General features: G+C 37.4%; 1 protein-coding gene across 1 annotated transcript in view; it reads right to left on the reverse strand.

The window, feature by feature from the left end:
- WDR7 (WD repeat domain 7) overlaps positions 1-16,836 on the reverse strand; it is a 357,963-nt gene that overhangs the window by 333,025 nt on the left and 8,102 nt on the right. Inside the window, exons 2-3 of the mRNA XM_047086392.1 lie at positions 9,003-9,082; positions 649-820 (exon numbers count right to left, since the gene is read on the reverse strand). Of these exons, the coding sequence (XP_046942348.1) occupies positions 649-807 (159 nt within the window). The 5' untranslated portion in view covers positions 808-820; positions 9,003-9,082. The remainder of the gene's footprint in view (positions 1-648; positions 821-9,002; positions 9,083-16,836) is intronic.

The raw sequence follows: 16,836 nt of genomic DNA on the forward strand, positions 1-16,836 counted from the left end.
AAACCTCAACTTGTTTGCCCTATATTCCATGCCACCTACCACCCCATTTTCTGTTACCCTTGACAGAAAAAATCCCTGGGGAAAATTATCAGAGAGGGAGATGAAAAATATGAGGAAAAAAGGAAAATAAACCCTGAGGTGTTATCCCAGAATTGGAGGTATCAGTGTGAACTCTGCATGCATATCCCCAACTCCTACTTCCCTGGCCTGTCCACTGAGAAGGCCTCGAACCACAGCACATTGAGCGCTCCATAGTAAGAAAGAATGATAAAACGTAATAAATACAATCAAATTTATGCTTTATAAAAAGTTTTGCTCTCTTCAAGACATTCACCTTAGGTATAAATGTTCAAAGTCGGTTTTTAATACCTTTCTGGAAACTTCCTTCAGTATGAATAAAAATCTTTTGATAAATCTTAAATGTAACCTATTAACCCACTTAGGGTAGACACAACTGAAAATAGCCAAAAGGCAGCAGAAACCAACTCTGATGAATAATACAAATTAACAATCTACATAATAATAATTTTAGTCACAACACATTTCACAGAAAACATGTTATGAGGCCAAATATTATTCTGGGACTGTTGTTTTCGATTAAGAAGCTCCTTGATTCTAAAAAATACAATATCCATTTCAAATACTCACTTCCAATTCTACTGAGAGATCCCAGAGACATATTTGTCCATCATGGCATCCAGTTACAATCGTGGTCCCGTCGTCTGTTAAAAGTACCGCTGAGATGCAATGTGTTGGTGCTTTGCGACCCCAAAGAACAATGGGTAGGACAAGGCTGTTTCCTGCCATTGTGTTTTCAAACCTAGAAACGTCATAAGAATAATGTCAAATATTACATTATTTCCTTCTAAAACATATACATTTGTATTATGAAGCCAACTTGAACTTCCTGAGTGCCAAGATTCTCATATATATACGACACATCATATATACGACATCATATATACAACACACATAAAGGACAATACATAAAATTCCATTATATATATAAAATATAATTAAAATCTCAATTCTCACAATAAATCATGCAGCAAGTACTATTATCACCTCTCTTTCACAGATACAGACAGTGAGTCACAAAGAGTCACAAGATGAAAAGCGAAATAATGGAGCCCAAATCAAAACCCACGAAGCCTGACTTCAGATGCTGTCATCTTATTCATTCTGCTATGCTACCAATGACAAGTGAGGTCTGTAAATCTTGTCAGGTCTCCAAACCAGTAATAAATAGCGATGTTCAAGAAAAAGGTTGTTTCACTGTGTGCTAAACATTAAAAAAGGTATGCTCAGGGGTGCCCGGGTGGCTCAGTCGGTTAAGAGTCCGACTTAAACCCAAGTCACGGTCTCATGGTTCGTGAGTTCAAGCCCCGCATCCGGCTCTGTGCAGACAGCTTGGAGCCTGGTGGCTGCTTCGGATTCTGTGTCTCCCTCTGTCTCTCCCCCACCCCCCAAAATAAACATTTACACACACACACACACACACACACACACACACACACACACACACACAGAGTATGTTCAAAGGAAAACTCATTCAACTGTATTTATTATGTCTCAAGATCATGAATGTCTTTTATTGTAACTTCCGACACTTGAGGGAAAAAGGATTTCTCTTTAAACTCATTTCTGCATAATAAAAATTTAGTTCTGGTAAAGGGGTTCAAATTTGAGATGAATAATCAATTAAATAGTGTACGTGGGAGTATACCTTTGGCAGGACAGCACACATACAGGGAATTATTCCTTCACATGACAAAATCAAGATCTAGTTGGTGAAACAACTAGATTTAAGTGTTATAAACTTGTGTGGCTAAAAACTTAAATACTAGTTCAGAGAAGTTAAAAAGAAATGAAGAATGGACTAATCAAAGAGGGCTCCACAGAAGACAGAAGACTCCACCAGATCTTATGAGACACTAGCGGGTCACCTACAGAACTGACAAATGATCAATCAGAAATGGTCACTGTAGTGATTTTTTCTGCCCCCAATTTTTAAGTGACAACTGATATGTGTGTAACTATAGACTCTTTAAAATGCTAAGATTGTGCTGTCTATGCTGACAGCTCAGAGCCTGGAGCCTGCTTTGGATTCTGTGTCTCCCTTGCTCTCTGCCCCTCCCCCACTCACACTCTGTCTACCTCTCTCAAAAATAAACATTAAAAATTAAAAAAAAAATACATGACTCTTATCAGTTTGTGCACCCCCCCAAAAACTTCATCTTTTGTTACAAGTAAAAGGTATGCATTTAAGAAAAAAATTCCAAGTTCACTTCCTATTAATAAAACCTTATACATATCATTTTCACCATTTCATAGGCTACCATGACATTATTTCCGTATTTCTTTTTTTAATTTCCGTATTTCTATTTGATATTATAAAATGAAACAAAGCACTGAACCAATTTTAATAAATTTGGTACAGCATGTTCCTGGCTGAAAAACATACCCAACAATGACTTTTTCAAAAAGGGAATCTGGAAGGAATTCATTTCTCCATGGTGACAACATTCAGTATTAAATTATATCACCCAAAGATTTCTCTCAGTTAAATAAGCTCACAGCATCGAATGCAATATGTGAAATCTGAAGAGAACATCATTTCTCTAGATATTTGAGGACTTATATCCAACGCATACTGCTTTGCTTAAAGAAAATGCAAACACAGAGACTAAGGACTAAGGAACATGTATGCTATGGGGAGATGTGCCTGCTCTGATGCAACAGAACAGGAAAGAACATTCTGGTATTCAGGTGACAAGGCACTCAAGGAAACCTAGAAGAACAATGCAATTTCAAAGCCCTTAAAACAAGTGAAAATGATCATCCATAACATGATAAAGGTATATATTTTAGAAAACACATCAATCTCTAACTCAGCTTCTCCAGAAATTATTAAAATAATTACAAAAATCCCCCATATTCTCACAGAAATCAAGAACTGACAGTCGACCAGAATCTGAGAGGAATTCTCATTAAGGGCAATGAAGGATTTTCATAAAGAACTGGATCAGTTTCCTACAGTTGCCATGACCACAAACTGAGTAGCTTAAACAGCAGAATTTATTGTCTCATCGTTCTTGAAGCTAAAAGTCTGAAATCAGGTATAGGTAGGGTTGACTGTCAAGAGAAGGATCTGTTCGAGGTCCCTCTCCTTGGCTTGCAGAAGGCCATCGTCACGCTCTTACGGCATTCTCCCTGTGTATATGTCCAAATATGTTTCTAATTAGGACAGCAGTCATATTCGTTTAGGGCCTACCCCAATGACCTCCTTTTAAGTTCATTACCTCCATAAAAACCCTATGTCCAAATGAAGTCAAATTCCGAGGTTTTGGAAGTTAGAATTTCAACATCTGAATTTTAGGGGAACACAACTCAACCCATAACTGGGATATGTTCTTTTAAAAGAATTTTATAATACTAAAATTAATCAATCAAAAAGCAATGCTCTCTCCCTCTCAGGAAATAACGGTAAAGAACTTCACTATGGGCATCTGGGTGGCTCGGTGGGTTAAGGGTTGACTTCAGCTCAGGTCATACCCTCACGGTTCATGGGTTCAAGCCCCATGTCAGGCTCCACACTGTCAGTACAGACCTGCCCCTCCCCCACCATGCTTTCTCTCTCTCTCAAAATAAATAGACTTAAAAAAGAAAAAAGAAAAACTTAACTACATCTTTTCCAGGGGATATTACATCAGCTAGTTAACTGCTCATTTGAGGAATAATGTAAGAAGTTCTGTCGGACCAAGGTACAGTTACAATCTTATGTCTTATGTTGGGGGTGGCGGAAGGAGGTGGGGTGCAGCAGGAACCGGATTCCAAAATTCACTGCTGTATTTTCAAAAAAATTACACTAACCTGTCCTGACCCATAGGTATATATGCCCTGTCAAAGGTCCTTAAATTATGCCCAATGCTATTTCTTGGCTGGTACACTAAAAGATCTAAATAGAAAGTATCTGTTAAGTGAAATATTTAAAAGGTAAATAATCATAAAGAAGACCTGAAATGAAACATGAACCCGCAATGGATATCACAATCAGTAGCTGCTATTGATACGTCCTTGCTGCTGGGACTAGGGCGGTTCTGAATAAACAGAGACAACTTCTAAATAAATAATAATTAATCAAAAGGACCTGGTGACCAATCGGAAGATGGTATTGAAAAAAACAGAATACAGGGGCACGTGGGTGGCTCAGTTGGTTGAGTGTCTGACTCTTGATTTTGGTTCAGGTCATAATCCCAGGGTCATAAGATTGTGCCTTGTGTAGGGCTCTGCACTGAGCATGGAGCCTGCTTGAGATTCTCTTTCTCTGCCACTCTCCCCCACTCTCTTGCTCGCGCTCCCTCGCTCGCTCGCTCTCTCTCCCTAAAATAAAATCAAGAAAAGAACAATACAATATCAGAACATGTCTGGGGCAGTGAGTGCGGGGAGAGGGGCGAGGGTGAGAGGACGAGGAGAAGAGACAAAGTCTTATTTAGGACTCATGTGGAGAAGTGGATTTGTGCTCCGGACTTTCAGAACACTCTTAATTTTAAAACCTCCTAGACACAAGGGTATTAAATCAGAGTTGGGGGCAGACTATGGAGAAGTGGGTTTGGGGGAATGTTCAAAAGCTGGAGGCAGAGAAGATTGTCAGGGACATCTCAACACTGGCTCTGTGATCTCGCCCCAGACGTGGAGACATCCTCACTGATGCTGCATTAATTCAAAAAATTGGAGAGCTCAGGCTTCACAGAATTTCTCGAACTCTAGACTGGACTTTTTGTTACATAGGATAAATTAACTTCCACTTGTTTAAGGCCACATTTTTCAAGTTTTGTTACACATAAATGTACAATTTTCCTCCCTGCACACTCAGATACACTACACCCCCAAAGTTTGTAAGGATAACATCCATGGCATACATGATGTGGTAAGAAGAATGACAAACAATTGCATAAAGGAAAAATCTTAAGGCCCCTAAAAGTGCGGGGGGAGGAGGGTTTGTTGGGGGCGAGAAGGGGACAGGGAGACAAATACAACCATCATCCTGTGGCCAGGCCCCTTCATACACTACTAGAAATAATTAAAATTCATCATCAGTTGACCAACACGTGAAAGATGAACTTGGATGGTTTAGATAGGTCACTGTAAAATGTATATATGTTTCAGTTTCATATAAGTCCAATATGTAAAAGCTAATCCTGCTTAATTTCTAAGAGAATTCAAGAAATCTCCACACCAAAAGAACACATAAATATTTCCTTTCAGCACTGAAATTTGCTAGTTCTTACTTTCAAGATTCTTTTGGATATTCCTTTGGGTCCTCTTAACTTCCACACAAATTTAAAAATCAGCTTGTAAATGTCTGCAGAAAAGCCTGGTAAGATTATGACTAGAGCTGCATCAAATTCATGTATCAATCTGGGGAGCACTGACTCCTCTAGTTGCAACGAAATACTACTAATGCAAAGCTGTATTCTAAAAGCAATCTTACTTCTTAAAGGGATATATTGTCAAAGTAGCACATGTGGCTTTTTAATGAGATTCCATCACTCTTATTTTTCAATATAAATTAGATCCAATTAATTTGGACCTTGTTGGTCCAACAAGGTTAACCAGACAAAATTAATTCTTAACAAAAGAGAAAATCAAATAGAAATCAAATAATTTGTGTGTCTCTCTCCTAAAAGGTTCTGAATTCTTCCTATCACTTTTCTGAGAGAATAACACTTTTCTTCTAGAAAACAAAAAGTTTCATAAAGATCAAACTGATGGTTACCAGAGGGGAGGAGGGGAGGGAGGTGAGTTAAACAGGTGACAGGGATTAAGGAGTGCCCTTGTGATGAGCACCAGGCGTTATATGTAAGTGTTGAATCACCATATTATACACCTGAAAATAATATTACACACTATGCTAACCGGAATTTAAACAAAAATTTAAAAATAAATTACATGGAAGAACAAAAAAAAGTCTATTTTCTCCTTAAAAATACTAATGTATCTACTCACCTATGAGAAGACAAAAACACTGTGAGGTATATGTATTACATATATATATATATGTATATATATATATATATATACATACATACATATATATATATATATATATATAAAATTAAATGCCATACATGCTAAGCTGGACATGTACCTAATAATGTATGAATACACTTTTAATTTAATTTTGAAAAACAACAAGTATTCTTACTTTTTTAGGGTACAGTAACATACTCTCCACTGAAACAAATTATTCTTGAATCATAGGTAATTTTTCCTAAGAGCTTACAATTTCCATTAGCATACACAACAAACACATTCTATTTATGACAACTTGAGAGACTACAAGATCTTAACCTGAATTTTTTTTTAATGTTTATTCATTTTGAGAGAGAGAGAGAGAAGGGGGGGCGGGCAAAGAGAGGAGAGAGAGAGAATCCCTAGCAGGCTCCCTGCCCTCCACGCAGAGCCTGACACAGGACTCGATCCCACAAACTGTGACATCATGACCTGAGCCGAAATGAAGAGTCAGTTGCTTAACCAACTGAGCCACCCAGGGGCAACTCCCCTAACTTGAATTTCTGAATCGAAGAAAAGACATATTCAATTCCTTAAAACCTAGAAATCTGGCTATGGTGTAATAATTAAGCAACAAGAATTTCTTGAACATCTACTGATCTAGCAGATGCTTTCAATAATTAAGTCACTGGTATTTATTTAATAACCTGGGCCATTTTAGAGACTTACCTTAAACTAAGACAGTCTTTGCCTTCCATGGTACTTGTCACTTGCAACCAAACCGATGGATGTCCTGTGAATTACCTAAACTTTCACATAATCCTCAATCATTACACCATAGACCTCTGGGCTTTCAACATTTTTTTTTCTCTCATGCTTTTTGGTGTAATAAAGTCTTCTAGATCTACTTGACCCTATACTGTGTGAGTATATAACTTACATGAAAGAAAAGAAGAAGAAAGAAAGCGAACCAAGGAACAGGATGAGGAATCTTCAGTTCATTATATGAGCAAACTGTGTGAACATTCTTAATACAAATAAATATATACAATAGCCAACTTGACAATAAATTATATTTAAAAAAGAAATATATATAAGAAAAAAATGATAATCTCGTTCCATCAAAAATATAAATGCTTCAAAACATTTTGTCTACTATCTTAAAAATCTAATAAAAGTGAAACTTTAGAAAAGCCACTAAAAGCACTAATGAAATAATGTGAAATAAAGGATAACAAGGCTTATATCACAGACAAGTATTTCTAAGAAGGATTAACTGAGAGTACCACTTGGTAACAAGTGGTAACCTAGTTCTAAACAACTGATTAAAACAAAAAATGGGCAAATCAGCCACGACCTAGCCATGTAATTAGGTAGGACACAGGAATCTAAGTTTGAATTTCTTTAAAATGAGTAACAGACTGGGAACGCAAGCTGGTGCAGCTACTCTGGAAAACATTATGGAGGTTCCTCAAAAAAACTAAAAATAGAACTACCCTACAACCCAGCAATTGCACTACTAGGCATTTATCCAGGGGATACAGGTATGCTGTTTCGAAGGGACACATGCACCCCCATGTTTATAGAAGCACTATCAACAATAGCCAAAGTATGGAAAGAGCCCAAATGTCCATCAATGGATAAAGAAGATGTGGTATATATATACAATGGAGTATTACTCAGCAATCAAAAACAATGAAATCTTGTCATTTGCAACTACATGGAAGGAACTAGAGGGTATTATGCTAAGTGAAATTAGTCAGTCAGAGAAAGACAAATATCATATGACTTCACTCATATGAGGACTTAAGAGACAAAACAGATAAACATAAGGGAAGGGAAACAAAAATAATATAAAAACAGGGAGGGGGACAAAACAGAAGAGACTCATAAATATGGAGAATAAACTGAGGGTTGCTGGAGGGCTTGTGGGAGGGAGGATGGGCTAAATGGGTAAGGGGAATTAAGGAATCTACTCCTGAAATCATTGTTGCACTATACGCTAACTAACTTGGATGTAAATTTTAAAAAATTAAAAATTAAATTAAAAATAAAATATATATGTATATGTAAAAAAAATAAAATAAAATGAGTAACGGATAAGCCAAGACACTCTAAATTGGCACCGCACATGACTTAAGAGCAATAAAAGGCAATATAAATCAAGAGTATGCAGTTTTTCAACCATCATCACTCAACCACTCTATTGATTAGCTAATAATCCAGTCTTTGTTTGCAACATTATCATCTATTGTCTGAGAGGAATTAAATACATTCCAAAAAAGCTTTATATTAAATGGGAATGAAAGTCCTAGAACAGGATTGAGATTTTAAAATTCATATTTCATGGAAAAGGCCCAAAACAAAAGTGACTGAACAAATTATTAATCTGACATAGTATTAACTTTAATAGAAATTCTGAATAAAATTATCCAACTCTCCAAAATATTGTGTACAACATATTCATATTTTGTCACTAATATATCAAGGGAAAATGCTGGCTTTCAAATCACAAACAGGTATGTTCTAAGACTAGATACTTCTAGAAAAAGAAGAATATTAGGAACATTCCATTTTCATTCATGTTTATATCAAAATCAGTGTTAAAATTACATTTAGAGATTGTATATCAAATAAAAATTTTACAGTGATAAAGTTTCACAGCCAAATGTCAGAAGTTCGAGTCTACACCTCATTCTACCACTAAACATGCAGTCTTTGGTCATATCATTTCTGAGGTTTAGTTTTCTCCCCAACAGTTATTTATAAAATTAATTTTGCATCACTTTGAAGTCAAAAACCTCAAATCGTAAAGAGCAAGGATCTTAGAGGTAAAAATTAAGTCATCTCTTTTGGTTACTTTAATTTCATGTATTTGTCTATTTCACTGAATTTCCCCTATTTCTTAGTTCTGTATAGAAATACAATTGTACTTCAGTCAACAAGAAGAACAAAAATAATCATAATTGAAAGAACTCTGAACTCACAATTAGAAGAACTGTATTCAAATCCTGGCTCTTTTATGGAATCTTGAAAAAGTTACCCCTCTGGGTCTCAGCTTCCCCATCTGTAAAAGATGGACAATAATACCGTCTTTTAGGAAAGCCATCCTAATGATTAAGAGAAAAAAATGCACATAACGCAACTAGTGAAATGCCTAGCACATGGCAGATGCTCAGTAAATACTAATTTTTAAAAAACACAGATTTTCCTACTTCTTCACATTCTTATTATTTTTTTAATATTTTTATTTTATTTTTAAGAGAATGCCAGTGGGGAGGGGCAGAGAGAGAAGGACAGAGGATCTGAAGCAGGCTCTGTGCTGACAGCAGTAAGCCTGATGTGGGGCTCAAACTCACCAATTGTGAGGTCATGACCCGAGCTGAAGTCGTAAGCTCAACCCAGGCACCCCGACTTTTTCACCTTCTGCCTCCACATCTACTGGTTTCTTCCAGCAGTGCCATTTCATATTTAATAAAGTTGGATTTTTAATAAGGTTATGATCTTTCAATGACTTCCTGCTATAACGTAAAAGTACCACTGTATAGGTTTGTCAGACACAATTCTATTATCTGCAAATATGACAATTTGGTTCTGCATGACTTCATTAGCAGTAATACTGCAACCTCCTATGTGATACTAAAACAGCTTTTAAATTAAATTCTGTCTCATAATAATAATAATTAGTATATATTTCAGAGAAGCATTTCCCAAGTTTTAATTTTGTGCCTGTATCACAGCATTACAACAGTTGATAATATAGACACAATTCAACTATCCAGTAGAGCATATACATGAGCAAGCAAACAATTACCATAGAGTGTGATACAGGAGAAATCTCAAGACCCATGGAGACACAAAAGGTGGACATCCTAACCTACACTTTAATGGGTCCAGGAAGGATTTCTGGAGAAATAATGGTGAGAATTAACCCAGGAAGAGGCTGGGGGAATTGCATGTTCTAAAACCCATAGATAAGAAAGCTCAATTCTTTCTTGGAAGTGAAAATAGGAGAGGTGGCATTCAGAACACAAAGGCCAAATGATGACACAAGAAACAACAGGTCAATATGCACCAAATGATAAAGGAGCTGATAAGCCATCTGAAGGAGTGTAGAGTTTTACCTGACAGCAACAGGAAACAGGTCAAGAGTTTGACCTCCGAATTTGCTTTTCAGAAAGATAACTGGGTTTGAAGACAGTGGGGCCGCTGCAGTACTGCTGGTAAGAAATGATGGTACTGACATTTATCACAATCTCTCATTACTTATTTCTGGGCTTTTTTGTTTAACCAACAAACGTCTTCTACTCTCCGCTACTACTCTTTATGCTCGTGTTCCCTAAGATCAGAACCGCGTGTGTGTATTCACCACATAATGCTTAGCATGGTTTCTGCCACATAGGCTGTCTCCAATGAATATATGAGGAAGGACAGTAATAGTGAGAATGGCAATAACAAGAGGAATATGAGAGCTATTTTGAAGACACAACAGATAGGATTTGGTGCTCACACCAAGTTGATAGCGACGAGCATGATCTATGAAATAGGCTCCACAGAAAGGTACTACAAGGACAAGAGAAAAGAAAAAGCATTTTGAAATATTAAAAGCCTTCTACGTAAAGGATAAGCACTATTATTACACTACAGATGCCCAGTGAAGTCATTAACAAATTCAGATTCTAATATATGGGACAAATGAGTCTACACTTAACCAAAATAGATTTTGAGAAGGGAGAAGATACTACCAGGTTTCACATTAGTCTTGGGCAGGATCAGACTAATGTGACTTAGTGGTCCCATTAAGTAGACAGAGAAGCGACACGCTAAAACTCTGTGACATAGTATAAAGTTTGGATTAACGCAGTGAAAAACTACAGAGAGGGAAAACAAATATGATGCTATGACAATTAGGCTGGGTGCGCACAAAGAAGAAGCTTAGCTAAAATTATGAGTTTTGAAAGAAAAAGAAAATACAAGACGATACAGAAGAACAATAAATCATGGGGTTTGATGCAATATGTAAGGCTAGAGGCAAGAAAAAGACCTATTTTCTAGGCAGAGTGATGAGGAAAGAGGGAGGAAGCGAGCATGACAGGAGGGAGGAAGGGAAGTGATAACATAAATGAGGCAGAAGGGGAACAGACAGCTAATCTGGTCTCAAGAAATTGTAAGTCAGAGAATATTTTCATAAAATGGCACCAGAGAATTCAACAGAAAGTGTTCCACAGGAACAACAAAAGTGCAAGCACCCTTTGCCTATATCAGTAAACCAAATCTTTGCAAAAGTTGAGGAAAATGGGTCTACTTCCTGCTGCTTTGCTTGTTTTTTTACATTTAAGCAGTTATAAAAGAAAGACTTTTATAGTTGACCAAAAATAAATAAATAAGTAAACTGGCTTCCTGATTTAGAAATGGAGAATATAGCTCATCTGCCATCTAACAGTTTTTATTTTGGTGGATATTCAGATACATTGGTCACTTTCTCAAAATCGCATGGCAAACTGAGCTCACAGGCATACACAGACCTCCTGATTCCTAATGAAATACTCTTCACTATTCTATACTGTCTTCACTTGCCACAGACTTCCATATACCAGAAAACGTCATTCTTCACTCAACTTGGTTAATCAATGTGTTTTACTAAATCACGTTAATCAAAAGTAAGTAGAACTGTAATATTTATGAACAAAATGATACGATGTCGGGGCTCAGTGGCATATAGAGGGAGGAAGGAAATGCCCTAGCCAAAAAAGGACATGTTTTACCCAAGCTCTTACCCTCTTCCCCTGGGACAGCCCATATCCAATGACTGATCGATTCAGGGATATAAAAACCAGGTCCCCTCGTATCCATTCAGAATAGCCCTAAAGGGTCATTCCATCTTCAGAATTCCCCTCACCCCCCTCCCACCCCCCGGGGTCAAATGAGATTCCACTAAGACTCATCATAACTCAACTTCTCCCTTTGGCAGAACCCACTTCCTGTCCTTCCTTTCCCTGGATGTTGATACCGAGAGCACTCCCTAATAAACCTGAGGGCGAATCTCCATCTCAGGGTTTGCTCACCAGGGAACCCAGCCTATAAAAATGAGTGTTGAAGTCCTTTTTAGTACAAGAGGGTTCATGACATTACTTGATTTGTTTGTGTTTAAAATTGTCTCTAATTTTTAAAAATTGTTTCTAATGCCTATTTATTCTTGAGACAGGGAGAGAGAGACAGAGGTCAAGCAGGGAAGGGGCAGAGAGAGAAGGAGACATGGAATCCAAAACAGGCTCCAGGCTCTGAGCTGTCAGCACAGAGCCCGAAGCAGGGATCAAACTCACAAACTGTGAGATCATGGCCTGAGCCAAATGAAGTCAGATGCTTACCCAACTAAGCCACCCAGGTGCCCCAAATTTTCTCTCATTTTTAAAGGGTACACAGAAAAAAAATTTAATGTCCACCAATTAAGAGATTAAATTATGATAGAGCCTTACAATGGAACACTGCAGTGTGAGATATGAAATAATCTCCAAAATATATAGTGGGAGATAAAGATACAGTGTAGTGTTTAAAACACACTCCCAGGGCGCCTGGGTGGCTCAGTCAGTTAAGCATCTGACTTCGGCTCAGGTCATGATCTCACAGTTCGTGAGTTGGAGCTCCGCATCGGGCTCTGTGCTGACAGCTTAGAGCCTGGAGCCTGCTTCAAATTCTATGTCTCCCTCTCTCTCTGCTCCTCCCCTGCTCATGCTCTGTCTCTCCTTCAAAAATAAATAAAAACATTTAAAAAAAATTTTTTTTTAAAATAAAACACACTCCCATTCTGGGCTTTAAAAGGAAGATATATGTATGTGTATCTATATATATATATGTGTATCTATATATACATGTATACATGCATACATATGCATACATTTAGAATAATTCTGTAATGATAACAAACCAAAAACAAACAAAAAACACAATGACAACTATCTATGAAGAAGGAAAGTAAGAAGTAAGAGGCTACATTGAGTGGGAATCCTAATTCTCAAGATAAATTCATTGGTCTTAAAGTTTTCCTTTGGCTACTTCACTGTATTCCAAAATATAGCTTAATAAATAACGAAATAAAATGGCCCTGACTCACCAGTTTCTTTTGTTTTAATGATGCATGTGTGCATACATGGAGTTTCCAAAAAATGTTTAACAAGAATCTATCTGTAGTGTACAATCTTTCAAATCCTAGTTCTTCTCTGCTGTGAGCGCTCTGTCCCCAAACCCATGAATCACTACTTCTGCAAACATATTTTCAGTATATGTTCTATATACGGGCACATAATACTTACGGCTTTATGTGTAATTTGTTTAGAAAGTTGTAATCTGGGGCGCCTGGGTGGCTCAGTCGGTTAAGCGTCCGACTTTGGCTCAGGTCATGATCTCACGGTCCGTGAGTTCAAGCCCCGCGTCGGGCTCTGTGCTGACAGCGCAGAGCCTGGAGCCTGCTTCAGATTCTGTGTCTCCCTCTCTCTCTGACCCTCCCCCATTTATGCTCTGTCTCTGTCTCAAAAATAAATAAACATTAAAAAAAATATTAAAAAAAAAAGAAAGTTGTAATCTGTGTTCCTCAAGGGTAAGCCCGCCACCTTTGCTATTTAATCATCACCAAGCAAACTTCATTCTACTGGGATGTGCAGTGGCTCACCAACACTAAGAAGAGCTCCTGACTTCTACTACTGGTCAATATGTACTTATTGAATGAATAAACAGAATAACGATACCTAGCATTTACTAAGCTCTGTTTGCCAAGCAAGGGAAGACCCTTTTTTTGCTAAATCGAACTCCTTCTGGACTCTTTCAAGAATCTTACTCCCTTAGTCATCCTCTACCTGTCTACCATTTTAATGTCCACTAAATTAGCCTTTGTCCTTCTAACATGTTCACATGTCATCTTCATCCAACACACCTTCCCCTTGTTACTGACGCCTGGTTGTAAATCTAGTTCTCTCTCTCTGTCATTCTAATTACAATCAACATTTTGAAACCTGTGGTCTTTGACTCCCTGTTTCCCTTTCCTCACTACAAAAGGTCTCAGGTATTCGAGTTTCTATCCACAAACAGGATCTAAGGACTCAAGAGCTCCTTCTACATGAAGAGATCAACGATTTCTCTGACACTCCAGGGCAGAACTCTCCAGTACTAACAGAGAGAAGCAATGCCCTGGACAGACGTGAGGAAAGAGAGGCTGCTTTGACAATAATGTACTGTTGACACCTATTCTTTCCATTCTTTCTAAGTCCAACCAATTTTATTCATTTCTTACAGTCTTATAAAGCTGCTGGTTTGACATGGCCGATCACTTGCTAATCCTCAACCGTCTCTCTTCGGTGTCTGGTTCAGTTCTCCCACAATTATCCTCTATCTTGTCAGCTTTCTTCTGCCTAGATATATGAAGGCATAGAAAGCCCTAGGAAGAATTCAAAGGACAAGGGAAGATCTCATATCTCTGTTTTTCATTGGATTTGGACTATTTAATTTGATTTTTCTTTTAATAAAAACCTTAGGATGAAATTTACTTTTCCCCTTATGATCCAACTTTTTATTATGAAAAATTTCAAAGGTACAAAAGGTTCAAAAAAGAGTATAAAACTCACTCAACAAATAATATTGTACCATATTTCCCTTGTCAACATTTGTGTATGTATGTACCTACATACATATTCTTTTTTGCTAAACCTTTTGAAAATAACCTACACACATTATGACAATTCACCACTAAATAATTTAAAATATACAGCTTAAAAATAAAGACCATTGTCCTTCATAAACACAATCCCATTATCACAATCACCATTATCAACACCATAATAATTCTCTAATAGCATCTATAATCCAGCCTATATTCAAATTACTTCAGCTGTCTAAAAAATGTTTTTTGTAACTTCTTTTAAACCAGTAAATATTCAAGTTGTATGCATTGCATTTGGTTGTTATGTCTCTTTGGTCTTTAGTTCTAAAACAGTCCCAACTTTGTTTTTTTCATATTAATTAAAAAAAAAAAATGAATTGCTCATAAAATGTTACACATTTTAGATTTGTGTGATTTTTTTTTCTCATGTCATTTAGCTTGTTTCTCTATCTCCTATTTTTCCATAAACTGGAATTTGAACCCAAAGACATCACTAGGCTCAAGTAAAACATTTTGGGCAAGAATACTTCATAGATGACATTGTATACACTTCATGGTACATCACCACAGGAGGCATGTAACATCACATTGTCCTACACCATTTGATTATGGTACTGACTACCAGATATCCCCACTGTAACTATTTTTTCCTCCTTTAAAACCATCAATAACCTATGGAGTGATGTTGTGATTAAGACCATGCTGTTCTGCGATATCACATATAACACTGATATCTCATGTGATTTCTAAAGCTATAAAACAGGACAACATGTGAAAAATCGAGGATGAGATCAATGTTAATTTCTCTACATTGCTTTTTAAACTCTCGGGAGCGCCTGGGTGGCTCAGTCAGTTAAGTGTCTGACTTCGGCTCAGGTTATGATCTCGCAGTTTGTGAGTTCGAGCCCGATGTCGGGCTCTGTGCCGACAGCTCAGAGCCTGGAGGCTGCTTTGGATTCTGTGTCTCCCTCTCTCTCTGTCCCTCCCCCCCTCAAAAATAAACAAACATTACAAATAAATTTTAACTCTGAAATGCAAAAGCAAAGTGTATTTCTATCCCAGGAACACGGGCATTTTCAGAGAGCCAATATCATCTCAGTCTGTGTACTTCCTGTGTGCCAGGCAGGCCCCCTGAGACTTACAGAACAACAAACTCAAATTCTCTCTCATGAGAATGGGCACACATGAACAGCCTACACTACCCACCTTCTGACAGGGAACACAAGAAACAAGGACCGTAAGTAGCTCAACCTTACTTGCCACAGCTGCAAGGGAAGAAAAAAGGAAAGTCTGTAAAGGTTTATTCAGATTCTCATAGAATATTCCTACTTCATTTGTCAGAAGAGTGTGTTCAAGTCAAATTCACAATATGATATCATGAAGGAAGTGATTATTAAGACTATGAGTTTTCTTTGTGCTGTGCTTTTGATACCAATTGATTAAAGACTTGGAAAAAACTGAATCAGATCATACTCTTGACTATAAAGCAGTAAGACAGCTAGGCCATAAAATGTACTAAGAAATAACTGAGCTGCTTACTCAGAACAAAACGTTTCTGGAATTCGAGAGTTGTGAGGGACACAACCTTCTGAACACTCAGCTTGTCACTAAACTGACAACATTATACTTTATTATTTGAGTGGCAAGAAACCTACTCCCAATGAACTTGAAACTTAAGGACTGCTGTTTTAAAGGAGTTCCAATATTCTGTTCAAAAGGACATGTGCAACGAGCAGATGGCAATGGAAGACAACACAGTCTTCTTTCTCATTGCAAAACAGCCCTGAGCACATGAGAATCAGGTTTTGAAGAACTGTAGAGCTATCTGGTCAAAAATACATCACAATTTTTTAAATGATTCATAGATGTTGAGGCATGAGTCATTTTCTAAATTTCTACAGCTGCCATCAGGATGTCTGAATTCAACTCTGCTCTATCACCAACCCGCCTCGGTTTCAAGAGCTACGATTAAGCTAAAAGCAAACGATGCCCATCGAGCCCCTAAATTTTAGGCAACAGGGACCCCATTTGGTAGAACCAAATCTCTCCTCTAATCTCACCTGCCTCTCGGTTATTCCTACTTTTTTCCCTCATGTTGCCATCAAAACTAAATTGAGCACTGAAGTTTTTCACTGTTCATAAATTAAACGACCCAGAAGTAGAAACAAACA

The sequence above is a fragment of the Lynx rufus genome, unplaced genomic scaffold (assembly GCF_022079265.1).
Source record: "Lynx rufus isolate CCGP_SWC_20201006 ecotype Redwood Valley unplaced genomic scaffold, mLynRuf1.p SCAF_20, whole genome shotgun sequence".
Lineage (NCBI taxonomy): Eukaryota > Metazoa > Chordata > Mammalia > Carnivora > Felidae > Lynx > Lynx rufus.